This window comes from Dendrobates tinctorius, unplaced genomic scaffold (assembly GCF_039654945.1).
Source record: "Dendrobates tinctorius isolate UK_male_01 unplaced genomic scaffold, ASM3965494v1 ptg000030l, whole genome shotgun sequence".
Lineage (NCBI taxonomy): Eukaryota > Metazoa > Chordata > Amphibia > Anura > Dendrobatidae > Dendrobates > Dendrobates tinctorius.
In genome coordinates, this window is record NW_027361698.1 from 32,258,535 (window position 1) to 32,276,722 (window position 18,188).

The 18,188-nt window shown below is 48.8% G+C and overlaps 1 protein-coding gene across 3 annotated transcripts in view; it reads right to left on the bottom strand.

The window, feature by feature from the left end:
* The window catches only part of ANXA5 (annexin A5), an 89,579-nt gene that overhangs the window by 4,817 nt on the left and 66,574 nt on the right, over positions 1–18,188 (bottom strand). For 2 of the 3 annotated variants that reach the window (XM_073572004.1, XM_073572003.1), the window contains exon 11: positions 8–66. In XM_073572004.1, the coding sequence (XP_073428105.1) occupies positions 8–66 (59 nt within the window). Of the gene's footprint in view, positions 1–3; positions 67–18,188 lie in introns of those variants that run through there. The other variant, XR_012231530.1, reaches the window with a different exon arrangement.

The window sequence follows — 18,188 nt, forward strand, 5'->3', positions numbered from 1 at the left end:
AACATACCTTTACTGCATTATGCAAAGTTTCTGCAAGATACGCAGGCACACTTCGGACACTCTTCACTGAAAACAAATACAAAGCAAAAACGAGTCGTCATTGCAGAATATTATTTTTTATATATCAGTGTATCATCTTCACTTAAGTGGAAAAAGTTCTTTTCTGTTATAAGTCATTTTTCTCCACATAGTGATCATTCACTCAAACTGCTCAAACCTGTCCACAGATCTGTCTTCACTGAGAGATGAGACGATAGTGCCTATAAAAGTCTATGAAGAAGCTTAAAGTAGACAGAAGTAGAGAAATTGCACCAGCTTCTGGTGCCTACAGCTTGCAAAGAGAAAAATACAGAATCCAATGACCAAAAATGGTGTTTTTCTCCTGAAACAGCTGCAGTTACGTGTATATCAATGTCAGCTTTAGCGCTCATTCACACAGCCAGTTACAGCTCTGCTATGTACCCATGTAGAATAAAAGTACAAGAGAATATCCATGCATCTATAAGTCTCAGGCTGTGTCATGGTGTACAAACGTTACAAAAAAAAAAAAACAAAAAAACAACACACACACCTCTATCTCCAGCATCGTACAGAAGATTAATACATAAGCATGTAAAATATAAAAAAGAAAAAAATATATATTATAAATGTATATTTTACACACACACCTCACATCTTAGAAGATCATTAAAAAGTTAACAAACAGTGATCTTTTCCAAGTGTTTATTTCTGTTAATGTTGATGACTACTTACGACCAATGGAAACCCAAAAGTTCTCAGTAAATTAAATACTTTATAACAGCTTGAAAAATTGGGATTTTTGTGTACTCACCGTAAAATCCTTTTCTCCGAGCCAATCATTGGGGGACACAGACCGTGGGTGTTATGCTGCTGGCCACTAGGAAGACACTAAGTAAACCAGAAAAAAAGTTAGCTCCTCTCCTGCAGTATACACCCTCTCGCTGGCTGAGATTCTCCAGTTCGGTGAAAAAGCAGTAGGAGCATAAACAGTTAACAATAACCATAACAATATCAACGCCTAAGGCTGGTTTCAGACTAGCGCATTTTACATGCAGCGCATGGCGCCGCTAAGCCCTGCCCCCTACCCGACCGGTCATTTCCTCCTATCATCGCACACGGCTGCGTACCCTATCTTTAGCATAGGGTGCACAGACCATGCGCTAGTAGGATTTTTGCGTGCACTGCGCACTTTTGAAGGTGTGCCGGTGTGCGCCGGACGCACCACGTTGCATTTTGCACCTTCAAAAGTGTGCAGTGCACGCAAAAATCCCACTAGCAAACGGCCAGTGCACGGTCTGCGCACCCTATGCTAAAGATAGGGCGCGCAGATCGCATGCAGCCGTGTGCAATAGTAGGAGGAAATGACTGGACGGGGGGGCAGGGGCGGGGCTTAGCGGCGCCGTGCGCTGCCTGTGAAATGCGCTAGTCAAACCAGCCTAAGAATGCTACAGTGTGCCAATAGGCTAAAAAGGGTGGGTGCCGTGTCCCCCAATGACTGGCTCGGAGAAAAGGATTTTACGGTGATTACACAAAAATCCCTATTTCTCCTACGCCTCATGGGGGGACACATCCTAAAGCAGTCCCTGGGTGGGGAGCATACATATGCTAATACCCCAAGTACCACTGCGTGAACACCATGGTACTGCCGATTGTAGGCTGCGTCTGCCGAGAGCTGCATCCACAGAAGCCTGAGAATTAATTGGTCCAGCTTACGTACCTTTACAAACATTGCCCAAGTCGCAGCCTTGCAGAGAGGCCCGAGAATGAATTTGGTAACTTTTTGTAAAAGTATGCAGACTGGACGAAGTCACAGCTTTGCAGCCCTGTTCTGCTGAGGCCTGGTGCCGAAAGATCGAAGAGGCGCTCCCTGACCGGGTAAAGCGGGACAGGCGCGTTCCTGACACGGTAGGATACTCGAGTCGCCAAGCGAATCAACCTGGCTAGAGATGCTTTTGACGCAGCTAGACCCTTCCTATGCCCCTCTGGAAGTATGAACAGGGCATCTGACTTGTGGAAAGGAGCCATCCGTGAGATGTACCGTCTCAGCGCCCTAACCACATCCAGAGTGTGGAGGGCCATCTCAATGAGATGGGCTGGCGCCGGAACAAAGGGAAGGCAAAACAATATCTCAGTTGAGATGGCAAGAGGAGAGGACCTTGTCCAGGAAGGACGGGGACGTCCTGAGAACCTTTTCCTGATGAAAATTCAGAAACTGAGAACGGCAGGAAAGGCTGCCAATTCCGAAACTCGTCTGATTGACGTAGTTGCCACTAGAAAGACCACCTTCCAAGAGAGGACGGTCAGTGACACTTCCTGCAGCAGTTCGAAAAGGAACCTCCTGAAAGGCCTCGAGAATCGGGTTAAGGCCCCATGAGTCAAATGGTCTTCTATAAGGAGATGCCACATGGGAAACTCCCTGAATGAACATCTTGAGCTGATGCTTGGTGGCAATTTGTGTTGGAAAAGCACTGACAAGGCCGAAATTTGGCTGTTGAACGAGCTAAGCGCGAGGCCCGATATTAATCCAGATTGAAGGAATTCCAATCTGGCCAGAATGGAAAATACCGGAGGTGATCGACCATGAACCTTGCACCACAAAAAAGGAAGGTTATCTAGGTGCGGTGATAGATGCGCATGGACACAGGCTTCCTAGTACTAATCATGGTGGAAACCACGTCGTGAGGGAACCAAGCCTGAGCTAAAAACCAGGATTCAACGGACACGCCGTCAAAGACAGGACCCCGGAGTTCTGGTGGTAAATTGGACCCTGCGAGAGTAGATCCATATGATATGAAAGTCACCAGGAGACGTCGGCGACTAGTTGTATTAGTTCTGCATAACATGCTCGGCCAGTCTGGCACGACTAGGATCACTGGCTCTACCTCCGCTCTGATCCTCTTGATGACCCTTGGAAACAAGGGAAGAGGGGGGAGGGGGATTACAGGAGCCGGATCCGGAGCTATGGCAGAACTAGAGCGTCCACTTTGATGGCGCAAGGATCGCGCGATCAGAAAATGGACCAAGAGACCTTGTTGTTTAGTCTTGAGGCCATGAGATCCACATCCAGAGTCCTCCAACGATGACAAATCTGCTGAAAGATTTCCGGATGAAGAGACCACCTACTCGAGGCAATGCCTCGGTGACCGAGAAAATCTATCTTCCAATTTTTCGAGCCCGGGATGTGGCTTGCTGAGATGGGCAAATGGTTGGTCTCGGCCCCATGGAAGATGAAACTCACTTCGGGCATGGCCATCCTACCCCGAAAACCTCCCTGACGGTTGATATACACTACAGCCGTGGCGTTGTGGGATTGAGACCTGATGGGGAGACCTGCGAAGAGATTGTGGAAACTCAGAGCTAATCTGATTGTTTTTATCTCCCAATGTTAATGGGGAGACGTGACTCTCGGGTTGACCAATGACCCTGAACCATGAGATGACGAGGGACCGCACCCCAACTGGGGAGACTTGCGTCAGAGGTTACTACCAACCATCTTACTGTGGGTAAAGACCTCCCTTGATTCAGGGAGGACCTCGGTGTCTACTCCCTGAGGGCTTCAGATACAAACCAGACAGGCCTAAATGCATCTGCACTAATACAGGGTGCAGCGGACCCAAGTAAAATGGCAGCTGCACAGGTGCATAAATACCAAATGAAACCGCCAGCCTACAATCAGGGATTGGCCGTGTGGTACACCAGTGCAGAAGAAATCAGGGAAAATTGAACGGGCAAGGTAGTCATTTTGACGATCGGAGGGGTTTCTGACCGAGAAACCCTCAGAAACAGATAGGAGCGTTGTGGAAGTAAGACGCGGTAGAGGAGGGTCAACCGGAGGGAACTGTAATCGATCCTTCATTAGGTCTGAATCAAAAAGGGTTTTTAGCCAGAGTAAACCTTTTGCCCAGTGAACCACTTATGTGGCTAATCTCTGTGATACTGGACGGCTGGTAAATACCAGCGCACACGCTTATTCCTTTAATGAGATAAGGAGTGCAGGAGCAGGAATATTCTTCCTCATTCAACTTCAGAATCATGTTGACTGATTCTACTTTATAAGAGAATCAAGCGACTCTTGAACAGTTGGGGGATTCTGAGGGGCTGACGTGACAGATACCAAATCAGAGTTATGCTCGCTGGGAACCTCAGGAGAGGGTGAGCAAGAGACAGGAGTCGCTGATGCGCAAACGCGACTAGGGGACGCGCCATGAGCCCGCTTTGGCAGAGACAGTCCTCCCGGAGGGAGAATATAGCCTTGGTCAGAGGCTCCACCGACTGACAGGGGCGCAGTCCACTTGGGGGTACCAGACGCAGGAGGCCCGTCAGCAGCGGCTGCGAGGGGCATTGGAGCGCAGGTCGGGGCGCGGTTCGGGCGCAGGCCGGGTCGCGGTCCGTGCATAACGGATTAGCTTGAGCACTGGAGAGTCAGGCTCGCTGTGGTGGTACACATGGTAGAAAAGCGCAGTGTGCTTCTTAGCAGCCCTGTGAGTGAGGCATAGCGCTCCAGAAAGGGTTAACGGCAGAGTGACTGCAGCTGCAGGGAATGCGCCGGGAAAGGGTCAAGCTTTAATCTGAGGGCAGATGCAGCTTACCCACGGTCCTGTGTTATGTCCCCCAGGAGGAAAATGGTGGCCCTGTGGCGTCACCAGTAATTCGGCTGCTGCTGAAAGGGTTAACTGCAGCAGAGGTAACAGAGATGGCCCCCGAGATTAGAAGTGCACATCTCATTAGGAATGAGGCGCCAAGAGGAGGGAGCGCGACGATAGCGGGGCTATACAAATTGCGGCCGGGGCTAAATTTCTGGCCTCCCCGCGGTAAGCGCCGGGCGGGGGGGGGGGGGGGGCGCCGCCGCGATCGGTACAAGGACCCAACCCCATACCTCCACTCCTGTGCTCAGTCGGGTCGTCGCTGTTCAGGGTCTTCCAGTCTCATCCTCCAGGCGATGTAGCAGAGCTGGAGGTTTTACAGGGGGGGTATTGCTCAATCGATCCTCCCTCTGGACAGGGGGACAGAGAGCTCTGGGGCTGATTCAGGGCATCCGAAAAAGCGCTGTTCAGGTCTGCTCCATGCACTCCTGTGCTACATCCTGTTGCGCTTGCCCTCGTATCCGTTGGCGTACCGACCATAAGGGAACCATCATCAGAGGAATCAGCCCCATACGTCACAGGAAAGTGTACGTGAAGGGTTACTCCACGTGCTTGCCTGTTGTTGGTTCAGGGGAGAGCGGGCCGTAGAAAGGAACCGTCGCCCCCTTCACTCCGTTAATTAAAAAATAAAAATGTAAATGTACAGAAATTTCAAAAATAAAATTAAAACGGTGGGGTCTGAAACCAGACCCAAGTGCCTCCTACAGACACTAAGCAAGAACTGGAGAATCTCAGCCAGCGAGAGGGTGTATACTGCAGGAGAGGAGCTAACTTTTTTCTGGTTTACTTAGTGTCCTCCTAGTGGCCAGCAGCATAACACCCACAGTCTCTGTGTCCCCCAATGAGGCGTAGGAGAAATTATTTTAAATCCGAAGTGTTGGCTTACTGAAATGTATGTTCAGCGAATGCACTAAATACTTGGTCGTAGCTCATTTTGCATTAATTAGTGCATCAATGTGGCGTGGCAAGGAGGCGATTAGCCTGTGGCACTGCTGAGGTGTTATGGAAGCCCAGGTTGCTTTGATAGCAGCCTTCAGCTCATCTGCATTGTTGGGTCTAGTGTCGCTCATCTTCCTCTTGACAATACTCCATAGATTCTCTATTGGGTTAAGGTCAGGCAAGTTTGCTGCAAAATCAAAGACCGTGTTTTTAAACCAGGTATTGGTACTTTTGGCAGTGTGGACAGGTGCCAAGTCCTGCTGGAGAATGAAATTTCAATCTCCAATAAGCTTGTCGGCAGAGGGAAGCATGAAGTGCTCTAAAAACTCTGGCAGATTGCTGTGCTGACTTTGGTCTTGATAAAACACAGTGGACCTACACCAGCAGATGACATGGCTCCCCAAACCATCACTGATTGTGGAAACTTCACATTAGACCTCAAGTAGCTGGGATTGTGGCCTCTCCACTCTTCCTCCAGACTCTAAATTTTGCATTTCATTTGGAAATCAAGGTCTCACTCATCTGAAAACACCTTGGACCACTGAGCAACAGTCCAGTTTTTTGTCCTTGGCCCAGGCAAGACGCTTCTGGCGTTGTCTATTGGTCACGAGTAGCCTGACACAAGGAATGCGACACTTGTAGCCCATGTCCTGGATGTGTCTGTGTGTGGTGGCTCTTGAAGCAATGACTCCAGCAGCAGTCCACTTCTTGTGAATCTCCCCCAAATTTGTGAACAGCCTTTTCATAACAATCCTTTCAAGGTTGCGGTTATCCCTTTTGCTTGTGCACCTTTTTCTACTACACTTTTTCCTACCACTCAACTTTCCATTAACCCCCTTTCTGTCAGCAGACGTACTATCCCGTCCATGTGCCCTGGGACTTAATTCCCAGGGATGGGATAGTACGTCATAGCGATCAGCGGCGCCCACGTGGTGATCGCCGCTGATCACAGACCGCCCCCGACACGTTAACCCCTTGTACACCGCGATCAAACACAATCGTGGTGTACCGGGGGTTAAAGGGAAGCATCGGCAGGGAGGGGGCTCCCTCCGTGCTTCCCTGAGCCCCCCACAGCAGCGCAATGTGCAGCACTGCTGCGGGGGGCTCTTTCCCTACAGGCCCCCAGATCCAAGATGGCGACGGGGACCTTCGGGGGCCTGTAGGGAGCCGACTTCCTCACTGCCTGCAAAGCGCAGGCATGAGGAAGTCTGCAGCAGTGCCTGTGACAGATCGCTGATCTGTCACAGTGATCTGTGATGTGACAGATCAGCGATCTGTCACAGGACAGTGATGTCCCACCTGGGACAATGTAAAAAAGTTAAAAAAAAAAAAGTGTAAAAATAATTTAAAAATCGCTGAATAAATTAGGAAAAAAAAAAAATATAATATATATATATATCCCAATTTGAAAATAAAAAAAAAAAAAAAAAAAAAAATATAATAAAAGTACACATATTTGGTATCGCCGCGTCCGTAACGACCCGCCCTATAAAACTGTCCCATTAGTTAACCCCTTTAACGAACCCCTTAAAAAATAAAAAAAAACCACGCAAAAAAATAAATTATCATACCACCAAACAAAATGTGCAATAACGCGCGATCAAAAAGATGCATATAAATATCCATGGTACCGCTGAAAACGTCAGCTTGTCCCGCAAAAAACGAGCTACCATACAGCGTCATCCGCAAAAAAATAAAAAAAAAGTTATAGCTCGCAGAATAAAGCGATGCAAAAATAATTTTTTATATTAGTTTTTATTGCATAAAACTGACAAAACATAAATGAGCTATCGCTGTAACTGTACTGACCCGAAGAATAAAACCGCTTTATCAATTTTACCGCACGCGGAACGGTGTAAACGCACCCCCCCCCCCCCCAAAAGAAATTCATGAAACGCTGGTTTTAGTTCATTCTGCGTCCCAAAAAATCGGAATAAAAAGCGATCAAAAAAGTCACGTGCCCGAAAATGGTACCAATAAAAACGTCAACTCGTCCCGCAAAAAATAAGACCTAACATGACTCAGTGGGTCAAAATACGGAAAACAGGATTTTTGGGTTGCTTACCGTAAAATCTGTTTCTCGGAGCCTTCATTGGGGGACACAGATACCATGAGGTGTATGCTGCTGCCACTAGGAGGCTGACACTATGCACAAAAAAAAGGTTAGGTCCTCCTCCGCAGTGTACACTCCTCCGCAGTGTACACCCCAGCGACCGCTAGGAAATTCCTCAGTTAGTGAGAAAACAGTAGGAGAAGCAACAGAATAGATTGAAAACAGAACAAACAACTCAACTGTAACCAATCAACCAAAGGAAGAACAGGAGTTAAAGAACATGGGAGGGTGCTGTGTCCCCCAATGAAGGCTCCGAGAAACAGATTTTACGGTAAGCAACCCAAAAATCCTGTTTTCTCGTTCGCCTTATTGGTGGACACAGACCATGGGACGTCCCAAAGCAGTCCCTGGGGTGGGAAACAAACTTCCATCAGGCCAGCGGACTCACCACCGCAGCCTGCAAAATCCTTCTACCTAGGCTGGCTTCCGCCGAAGCATAGGGGTGGACTTTGTAGAATTTCACAAACGTGTGAACAGATGACCAGGTTGCAGCTTTGCAAAGCTGCAGCGCGGAAGCTCTGTGGCGTACCGCCCAGGAAGCACCCACTGCCCGGGTAGAGTGCGCTCTGATCCCCGGAGGAGCCACTCGATGCTCAAGCCGGTATGCCTCCAAAATTGCCGATCTGATCCAGCGATCAATAGTAGCCTTGGAGGCCGGGTGACCTTTCCGCGCCCCATCTGGAATGACGAAAAGAGTGTCTTTCGCAAGGAAGTCGTCCTAGACAGATAGACTCATCGCCCTGACCAGATCCAGTTTGTTCAGGGACCGCTCCCGAGGGCGAGTTGGACTCGGACAGAAGGACGGCAGAACAATATCCTCATTGAGGTGAAAGGAGGACACCACCTTCGGAAGAAAAGAGGGCGGAGGCCGCAGAACTACCTTGTCCTGGTGAAGTACCAAGAAAGGAGAGCGGCAAGAAAGCCGCCAATTCCGACACGCGCCGGATGGAAGTGATGGCCACCAGAAAAGCTACCTTCCAAGAAAGGAGAGAAAGGGAAACATCCCTGAGAGGTTCAAAAGGAGAACCTTACAGAACCTCAAGAACCAGATTAAGATCCCATGGATCCACGGGCGCTCGATACGGAGGAGCCGTGTGAGCCACGCCCTGAAGAAAGGTTTTGACCTGAGGGCGGGAGGCCAACGTCTTCTGAAATAAAATGGACAGCGCCGAAACTTGACCCTTCAAGGAACTGAGAGCAAGCCCCGCATCCACCCCTGCCTGAAGAAACGCCAGAACGGAGGGAGCGAAAAGCACATGGGCGCGATGTTATTGGCCTCACACCAAGTGAAATAGGCCTTCCAAGTATGGTAGTAAATTTTGGAAGATTATGGCTTCCTGGCTCGGATCATGGTATGAATTACTCGACCGGAGAATCCTGCTCATTTCAAAACCTCGGTCTCAACAGCCACGCCGTTAAATTGAGCGGTCGAGAATTGGGGTGGCAAATCGGGCCTTGAGACAGCAAATCTGCCCTGTCTGGAAGCTTCCAGGGGGCGTCCGCGAGAAGGTTGACAATGTCCGCGAACCAAGACCTTCTGGGCCAATTCGGGGCGATGAGAATGACTGGAATTCCTTCTGCTTTGACCTTCAACAGCTTGGGAAGAAGAGGCAGGGGAGGAAACAGGTAGGGGAGCTCGAACTGCGACCAAGGAATGGCCAGAGCGTCGGCGCCCACTGCGAGAGGATCTCGAGCCCTGGATACAAACTGTGGGACTTTCCTGTTGAGGCGAGAAGCTAGCAGATCTACGTCAGGGGTTCCCCAACGACGGCAGAGCTGAAGAAATACCTCCGGATGTAGGGACCACTCTCCTGCCGCGAGACCCTCGTGGCTGAGAAAATCGGCGGCCCAGTTGTCTACGCCGGGAATGTGTACTGCGGAGATTGTCGGTACCGAAATCTTTGCCCACCGAAGGATCTTGGACACTTCTGCCAGGGCTGAGACACTTCGTGTCCCTCCTTGGCAGTTGACATATGCCACCACTGTGGCATTGTCTGTCTGAATCCGGACAGGCAGTCCCCTGAGGAGCCTCTCCCAGTGGACGAGAACCAGATGGATCGCTCTTATCTCTAGGATGTTGATCGACAGAGCAGATTCCTGAGTCGACCAACGACCCTGAACAGTGTGATTGCGGAATACTGCACCCCAGCCGAGGAGGCTGGCATCCGTTGTTACAATCTGCCAGTGAATGGGAAGAAAAGACTGCCCCAAGAGGATGATAGGTGACGTCAACCACCAGTTGAGCGACCGCTTGATCCGGCCTGAAAGACGAACAGGGCGATCCAAGGATAGAGCCGACCAGTTCCACCTCGACAGAATGGCGTGTTGGAGAGGTCTGGCGTGAAATTGGGCAAAGGGAACTGCCTCTATCGCCGCCACCATCTTTCCCAGGACCCTCATGGTTGTTCGGAGGGACGGAAATCGTGTGGTCTGCAGTGATGGTACATCCTGCCGCAGGGAGAGAATCTTCTCTTGAGGGAGAAAGACCCTTGACCGACGAGTGTCGAACAGGAGGCCCAGAAACACAAGACGTTGAGTAGGAACCAGACAGGACTTTTTCCTGTTGACGATCCACCCGAAATTGGAAAGTGTCTAGGACGATCGTCAAACTTAGGCGTGCCTGTTGGAAAGAGGGAGCTTTGATCAGAATATCGTCGAGGTATGGAAAAAGAACGAGACCTCTGATCCTCAACAAGGCCATCAACGCAGCCACGATCTTCGTGAAGACTCTGGGAGCGGTGGCGAGACCGAAGGGCAGCGCGACGAACTGGTAATGTTCCTGGCGAACCGCAAAACGCAGGAACTTCTGATGTCCGGAGAACATGGGAACATGTAGATAGGCATCTTGGATGTCTATTGAACACATGAATTCCTGCTCCTCCATGGAAGCGATTACCGAACGAACCGACTCCATCCGGAAGTGGCGAAGACGGACTCTCTTGTTGAGCAGCTTGAGATCCAAGATGGGTCGGACCGCCCCGTCTTTTTTCGGCACGACAAATAGGTTTGAATAAAACCCTGTAAACCGCCCTGCTTCGGGAACGGGCACAATCACCCCGGCACGGAGGAGAGAGTCGATGGCCGTAAAGAACCCCGGGATCAAAGCTGGATCTTTTGGAGGACGGGATTCGAAGAAACAATCCCGTGGAAGAGAGACTAACTATCTTGTATCCTGACGATACAACCTCCCTGACCCAAGCGTCCTCCACTGAGGCCAGCCAGACGTCCTTGAAGAACAGGAGTCGACCTACCAATTGGAAGGGACCCTCGGGAGTCCGAGGATAGTCATGATGATGTGGACCGTCCAGATCTGGGTCTGGATGGTCTGCTCTGCGAAGAGTGGGAGCGCCAGGAGGGAGTGGGTCTGAAGGAAACTTTCTTCCTATCTTGGCGTGCCTGCTGTCTTTGTTGGTTAGAGGAGGTCTCCGCCGTATTGAAACGGCGGTAAGCCCGAAAGGGTCAAAACTGACGCCTTAGTGGAGGTCTGCGAGGCTTGGACTGAGGCAGGAGAGAACTCGTGCCTCCGGTGGCATCCTTAATAATCTGGTCCAATTGGGAACCAAAAAGGCCCACTCCCTGAAAAGGCAGATTAGTAAGAGACTTTAGAAGACAAGTCCGCCTGCCAGGCCTTGAGCCAAATTGTCCGTCGGATTGCCACTACATTGCTTGACGCCTGAACTGCGCAGGATGCCGCATCCAAAGAAGCAGAAAGCAGATAATCCCCCGCATGGGAAATCTGATTGGCGAGATCGGCCAATCGATCTGGTTGTGCGTTCTCTAGGAAGCCCTGACGAAGATCCTCTGCCCAAGTAGCTATGGCCTTTGCTGCCCAGGTTGAAGCAAAGATTGGGCATACCGCCGTCGAAGACGCTTCGAAGGCAGACTTCACTAGGGATTCTATAATCCTATCATTAGAATCCTTTAGAGACGCCACGCCTGAAAGCGGGAGAACAGTGTTATTAGAAAGCCTGGACACGGGCGGATCGACCGAGGGAGAGGCAGACCAGTTGTCCGTGAGCTCTTTAGCAAACGGGTACAGAAGGCCGAGACGCTTTCCTCTTTGAAAGCGTCTGATCGGATCTTCTCTTTCCCTGGTAAAAATCTTTCCAAACTCGGAATGCAGAGGGAATACCCTGGAGGGTGATTCCTCCCATCTGAACGAAACCTCCTGATCTGAGGATTTCGCAGGGGAGTCCGCAATGTCGAAGGTATGATGGATCGCTGCAATGAGGTTCTGTACAGTAACCCTCATGTTCGCCTCCTGGTCCGAATCCAGCTCTAAGATCCCCTCAGATGACCTGTCCGAGAGCGCCTCACCTGCCTCGGGAGAGGAGGCCCGGGAGGGAGGCTGACGAGAAGGACGATGTGGTGACATGGGGCGAGGAGAGGATTCCGGCTGGAGATCCTGCCTGGGTCTTTTGCGACTAACGCTGGCCGACTCAGATGGAACCTCTTGAGGCCTGCTGGACCCTGTAGAGGTGTCCAGGGGTAACTTATCCAGAAGGGCTACTAGGGACTGAGACACCCAGGTGAGGTCTGCCACTGACTGTGATAGAGACAAAGCCCAGCCGGGCATGGGGGGGTTCACTCTCACCTGGGGCCCTAGATGGCTCCTGGGCGGCGTCAGGTTGAATTGGATTGCTACAGTTCAGGCATAGGGAAGTGGACTGACCTGAGGGAAGTTTGAGATTGCAAGAAGAGCATGCAAAGAATTTGACTAGAGTGCAGGAGGGAGCCGCAGGGCAGCTACGGTCAGATTTGGAGTTTGACATAGTGAAACCTGAGGTAGTGCCGGACAGTTGGGGGACAGGAGGCAGAGGAGGGTGTCAGTCTGCAGAGCAGAGCCTACTCACGGTCCAGTACCCTGTAGATGCTTCCAGCAAACGCTTGCTGAGTCCCCCAATGCTGCACCACTCGTTTGGATCTGCGGAGCCCTCGATGGGGAAGAAGACGGAGTCCGGCTGACAGGCAGAAAAAATGGCGGCCGCCTGAGAAAAGCCGGGTAGAAAAGCGTGCGCTTCCTTGATCCGACAGGGAGGAAGGGGCGGGCTGACCGCAGAAAGGAGGAGGAAGATGGCGCCGCCCGCTGCCTATAGGCAGTCTAGGGGGCTGAACACCGCCCCTGGAGCGCAGAGCCCGAGGAAGAGAGCGGTGGGCGGACTTAGAACGGGCGGAGAGAAGCCCGTCTGAGGAAGAAGGCGGGGGGCGTGGCCGCGACGCCGAAGTAGGCCCAAACTGAAGCCGGGGCCTGTAGTAGATGCGGCAGCCGCCGTGAAGCGCAGGGCGGCGACAGCGCCGCACTGCCACGGCGATCGCTCCTCAATGGAGCCATGACTAGCACGGCTGCTAACCATCGCTGAAGTGCAGCCGGGGAGGATGAAGGAGGTCTGACTGCAGCCCGGCTGCTGAAAAGCACTGAGGTAAGTGCAGCCGGGGAATTCAGGGAAAGGAAGAGGCTGCTGAGGGCTCGAGGTCCTATACTTACCCTCTAGTCCTGCCGCTGTTCAGTGTCTTCTGCTACCTGTGGAGAGAGAGGTACCTCTATCATCCAGCCGAAGGATGTCCGCGTCTCTTCCGGACTGACAGGCTCTGGTGGGCGAGTGGGTGGGAGACGGGGACCAGTTGGATCGCCTGACACGCGTCCGTGCTCAGGCTCTTGGTCCTTTCGGGAGACCTATGAGGATACAGGGTGGCAGTTCACGCTGTACTCATAGCCTCCTTGTGGGACTACAGATGTGACCGTTCACTCTGTATCCCTCTGCAAAACCTGAAAAGAAAACGACGCACATCGAGGTAGATAAGGGTCTAATGAAAGACCTGTGTCCACCTCCTACTGACACTAAGCTAAACTGAGGAATTTCCTGCCGTCGGTGGGGTGTACACTGCGGAGGAGCTAACATTTTTTTTGTGCATAGTGTCAGCCTCCTAATGGCAGCAGCATACACCCCATGGTCTCTGTGCGCCCCAATCAGGGCTGTGGAGTCGGAGTCAGTTTTGGTTGGAGTCGGAAGAAATGTACCGACTCCAGCTTTAAAAAAAATGTATTAATATTTCATAATTGAACTTTCATATGAATTTTATAAATGTTACTCAAATATATATGTTCTATCAAACTATGAACAACAGTGATAAGCAGTTCTGCTGGAGATAGAGACATGTCTAACTTCTTGTGTGTCACTGTTCTCCACTGCCCTTATCTAATCTTATACTTGGTTAACCTCATGCTGCCCCAACCCCCCTACTTACAATGTATGAAACTGAAAGTGAAAATGTGTTGCAAATTCTTAGTAGTAAAGCTCCTCCTCTAGACTAGATCATACTAGGTGTACGTCTTCCAAGCATCTCACAGCTGCCTGCTACTCAGAAGAGGAAGACTGTAAGAAGTATTATCCTTTCAACAAACTTTGCATCAGTTAACTGTGATTACATGAGGAATAATAACAGTATTACTGACCACTACATCAGTTGTACGACCTGGCAATAATTTTGTACAATTGTTTTTAGGAAAAACAATTGTCATTTGGATTGTGAATGCAGAATTAAAAACCTGAGAATGTCAAAGAAGCATGACATTAAATCAGCTGTATTTGAACATTTCACCATCACTCAAGATAGAAAACATTATGTCTGTCAGTGTATGACAAATGATCCAGACGAAAACAAATGCTGTGAAGCCAAGATGAGTGCATATTCAGGCAAAGATAAAAATGCTCCTACCAGAGCTTCTAATCTAAAGAGACATTTACAGCGCTTTCATCCAGAAGTACTGAAAGCAGTGGATGAGAAAGACTGCATCCAAACCAATGAACCAGTGCCCAGCTCTTCCAGCCAAACAAAGGAGCAGAGAACTTTGCAGCCATCAGTTGCAAGATATTTTGTCAGTGACAAAGTTACTGTGACAATGACAGTAGATACATTTAAAAAACAGATCATAGAGCTTGTTGTAAAGGATAGTGTGCCTATTTCATTATTTTCACGACCAGCTTTTATGTGTCTGAATGGGGAAATGGCCCGCAAGCTTGGTGTTTCTCTGGAGAGAGAGAGTATTAGAAAATTAGTAATCGAAGAAGCTTTTAAACAAAAGGAAGAACTTAAAAAAACTCTCAAGGGATGCTTTCTGTTTCTCAAAATGGATGCCTGCACACGTCACAGAGTGAACTATTTTGCCATCAATGTCCGGTTTGTGACAAAAATGAAATAGTTACCAAGACATTGGCAGTAAAAGACACCAAAGCTCATCACACCAGTGAGTTTCTCCAGGTCTTGGTGGAAAAGGTTCTGCAAGACTATGAACTTAAAAAAGAGCAAGTTCTTTCTGTCGTAACTGACAATGCTTCAAATATGATAAGTACTATTAAGCTAATGATTGAGAGTAATGATGGTGACCAGCAGCTAGAAGAACATTCTGGGTCCACAGACACAGAAATGTTTGAAATAGAGGAACACAGTATTCTAACTGAGGAGCAAACTGAAGTGGCTTCAAATGAACAGCAACATGATAGTTCAGATGATCGTGTTGAAACTGTCAATATGTTCTTTCATTCATCACATGTGCTGTGTTGTGCATACGCTACAGCTGGCTATAAGAGACAGTCTGCAAGAAGGACATGCTGCTGCACCGATTGGCAAGGTGAGAAAATTGGCTACTGTTGTCAGAACCCCTAAAGTTGACTCAATTTTGAAGAGACGTGCTGGAAAAGGGGCAATTATTGATCAAGCCACACGATGGGGCAGTACTTACTTAATGATTCAGCGCTTGGTTGAACTGAAAACCTTTCTTGTAGACATGGCTAACCCTCAACTGACGCTAAATGAAAGTCAGTGGAATCAGGTGACTGAGCTGGAAAAATTGCTAGAGCACCCATTTACAGTGACTAAAAAATTACAAGCAGAGGACTTAACTCCAGGTATTTTCTTAAAGGAGTGGAAGAACCTGATGTTTCGCCTGTCCCAAAGAGGAGGGTTAATTGCAAGTGGCATTGCTACATCAATGAAACGGAGAGAGGAGCTACTATTACAAAATAACATTCTTTTGGCAGCTGTTTATGTAGACCCAATGCATCGGATTCTTCTAGATGATCAACAGCTAAGTAAAGGAAAAGAAGCTCTGTTTGAAATAGCAGTAAGGATGAAAGGGTTGCAGAACAGTCAGGAGGAACAAGAAGAATTTGGTCGTCCTGCCACATCTTCACCCTCATCATCAACTGATGAAGAATTTAATTTTGAAAAATATTTGGATCACAAGGACAGTGCAAAGCGTTCCCGCATAGAAGAGTCATCCCCATCAAGGAACACAGCCAGTACATTTCAGCAGAATTTTTCATGTGCACTAAAAGAAATTGAGAAATTTGACCGTTCATCCAAAATAACAGTGCAACAAGCGGTTCCTCTGTATCCTGACATTGTCAGAGATGTTGCCCGAGTGGTTACTGCTTTGCCACCAACACAAGTTAGTGTAGAGAGGTTGTTCTCTGCTCTCAAAATAATTAGATCAGATTTGAGGGCATCCATGAAGGAGGATCTGACAGAGGCAATACTTTTTCTGAGGACAAATTTATAGATTTCTTCTTATTAACTGCATAAAAGTGTTTATTGCATATTTACTTACAGTTTAGAAAAGTTTATAAAAGTTATTTGCTATATTCTAAATTGTATTCTAATAAATGTAGTTTTTGCTCTAAGTGGTATGATTACTTATATGATGGTGAGAAACTGAATAAACACGATGTTTAATATTTTACAACAGTAAATTTGTTGTTATGAATTGGCCATTTATGAAGGAGTCAGAGTCGGAGCCTGATAAAATCCAGGAGTCGGAGTCGCAACTGTGGCTTACCGACTCCACAGCCCTGCCCCCAATAAGGCGAACGAGAAATTATAGCTCTCAATATGTGGTGATGCAAAAAATATTTTTACAATAAAAAGCGTCTTTTAGCGTGCGACAGCTGCCAAACATAAAAACCGCCATAAATAGTAAATCAAGCCCCCCCCCCCCCCCCCCCCCCCCCCCCCCCCCCCCGTTATCACCCCCTTAGTTAGGAAAAAAAAAAAAAAAATGTATTTATTTCCATTTTCCCATTAGGGTTAGGGCTGAGATTCGGGTTAGGGGTGTGTTGGGGTTAGGGTTGGAGTTATAATTGGGGGGTTTCCACTGTTTGGGCACATCAGGTGCTCTCCAAATGCAACATGGCGTCTGATCTCAATTCCAGCCAATTCTGCGTTGAAAAAGTCAAATGGTGCTCCCTCCCTTCCAAGCTCTGCCATGCGCCCAAACAGTGTTTTACCCCCACATATAGGGTATCAGCATACTCAGGACAAATTGCAAAACAACATTTGGGGTCCAATTTCTCCTGTTACCCTTAGGAAAATAAAAAATTGGGGCAAAAATATCATTTTTGTGGAAAAAAATGATTTTTTTATTTTCACGCCCAGGCGTTATAAACTTCTGTGAAGCACTTGGGGGTTCAAAGTGCTCACCACACATCTAGATAAGTTCCGTGGGGGGGGGGGGGGGGGTTTCCACTGTTTAGGTACATCAGGGGCTCTCCAAAAGCAACATGACACCCGCAGACCATTCCATCAAAGTCTGCATTCCAAAACATCACTACTTCCCTTCCGAGCCCAGACGTGTGCCCATACAGTAGTTTTCTCCCACATATGGGGTATCAGTGTACTCAGGACAAATTGGACAACAACTTTTGGGGTCCAATTTCTCCTTGTACCCTTGGGAAAATAAAAAAAATTGGTGACTAAAAGATCATGTTTGTGGAAAAAATACGATTTTTTTATTTTCACATCCGGGCATTATAAGCTTCTGTGAAGCACTGGGGGGGTTCAAAGTGCTCACCACACATCTAGATAAGTTCCTTGGGGGGGGGGGGGGGTCTAGTTTCCAAAATGGTGTCATTTGTGGGGGGTTTCCAGTGTTTTGGTACATCAGGGGTTTTCCAGTCGCGACATGGTGTCCGATCTCAATTCCAGCCAAAAACATCAAATGGCGCTGCTTCCCTTCCGAGCTCTGCCATGCGCCCAAATAGTGGTTTACCCCCACATGTGGGGTATCAGCGCACTCAGGACAAATTGCACAATATCTTTTGGGTCCTGTTACCCTTGGAAAAATAAGAATTGAGGGTGAAAAGATCATTTTTGTGGAAAAAATATGATTTTTTAAATTGTACGGCTGTAGGTTATAAACTTCTGTGAAGCCCTTGGGGGTTCAAAGCTCTCACCACATATCTAGATAAGTTCCTTGGGGGGGGGGGGTCTAGTTTCCAAAATGAGGTCACTTGTGGGGGGTTTCCACTGTTTAGGTACATCAGGGGCTCTCCAAAACGCAACAAGGCGTCCGATCTGAATTCCAGCCTATTTTGCATTGAAAAAGTCAAACGGCGCTCCTTCCCTTCTGAGGTCTGCCATACACCGAAACAGTGGTTCCCCCCCACATATCAGGTATCAGCGTACTCAGGAGAAAT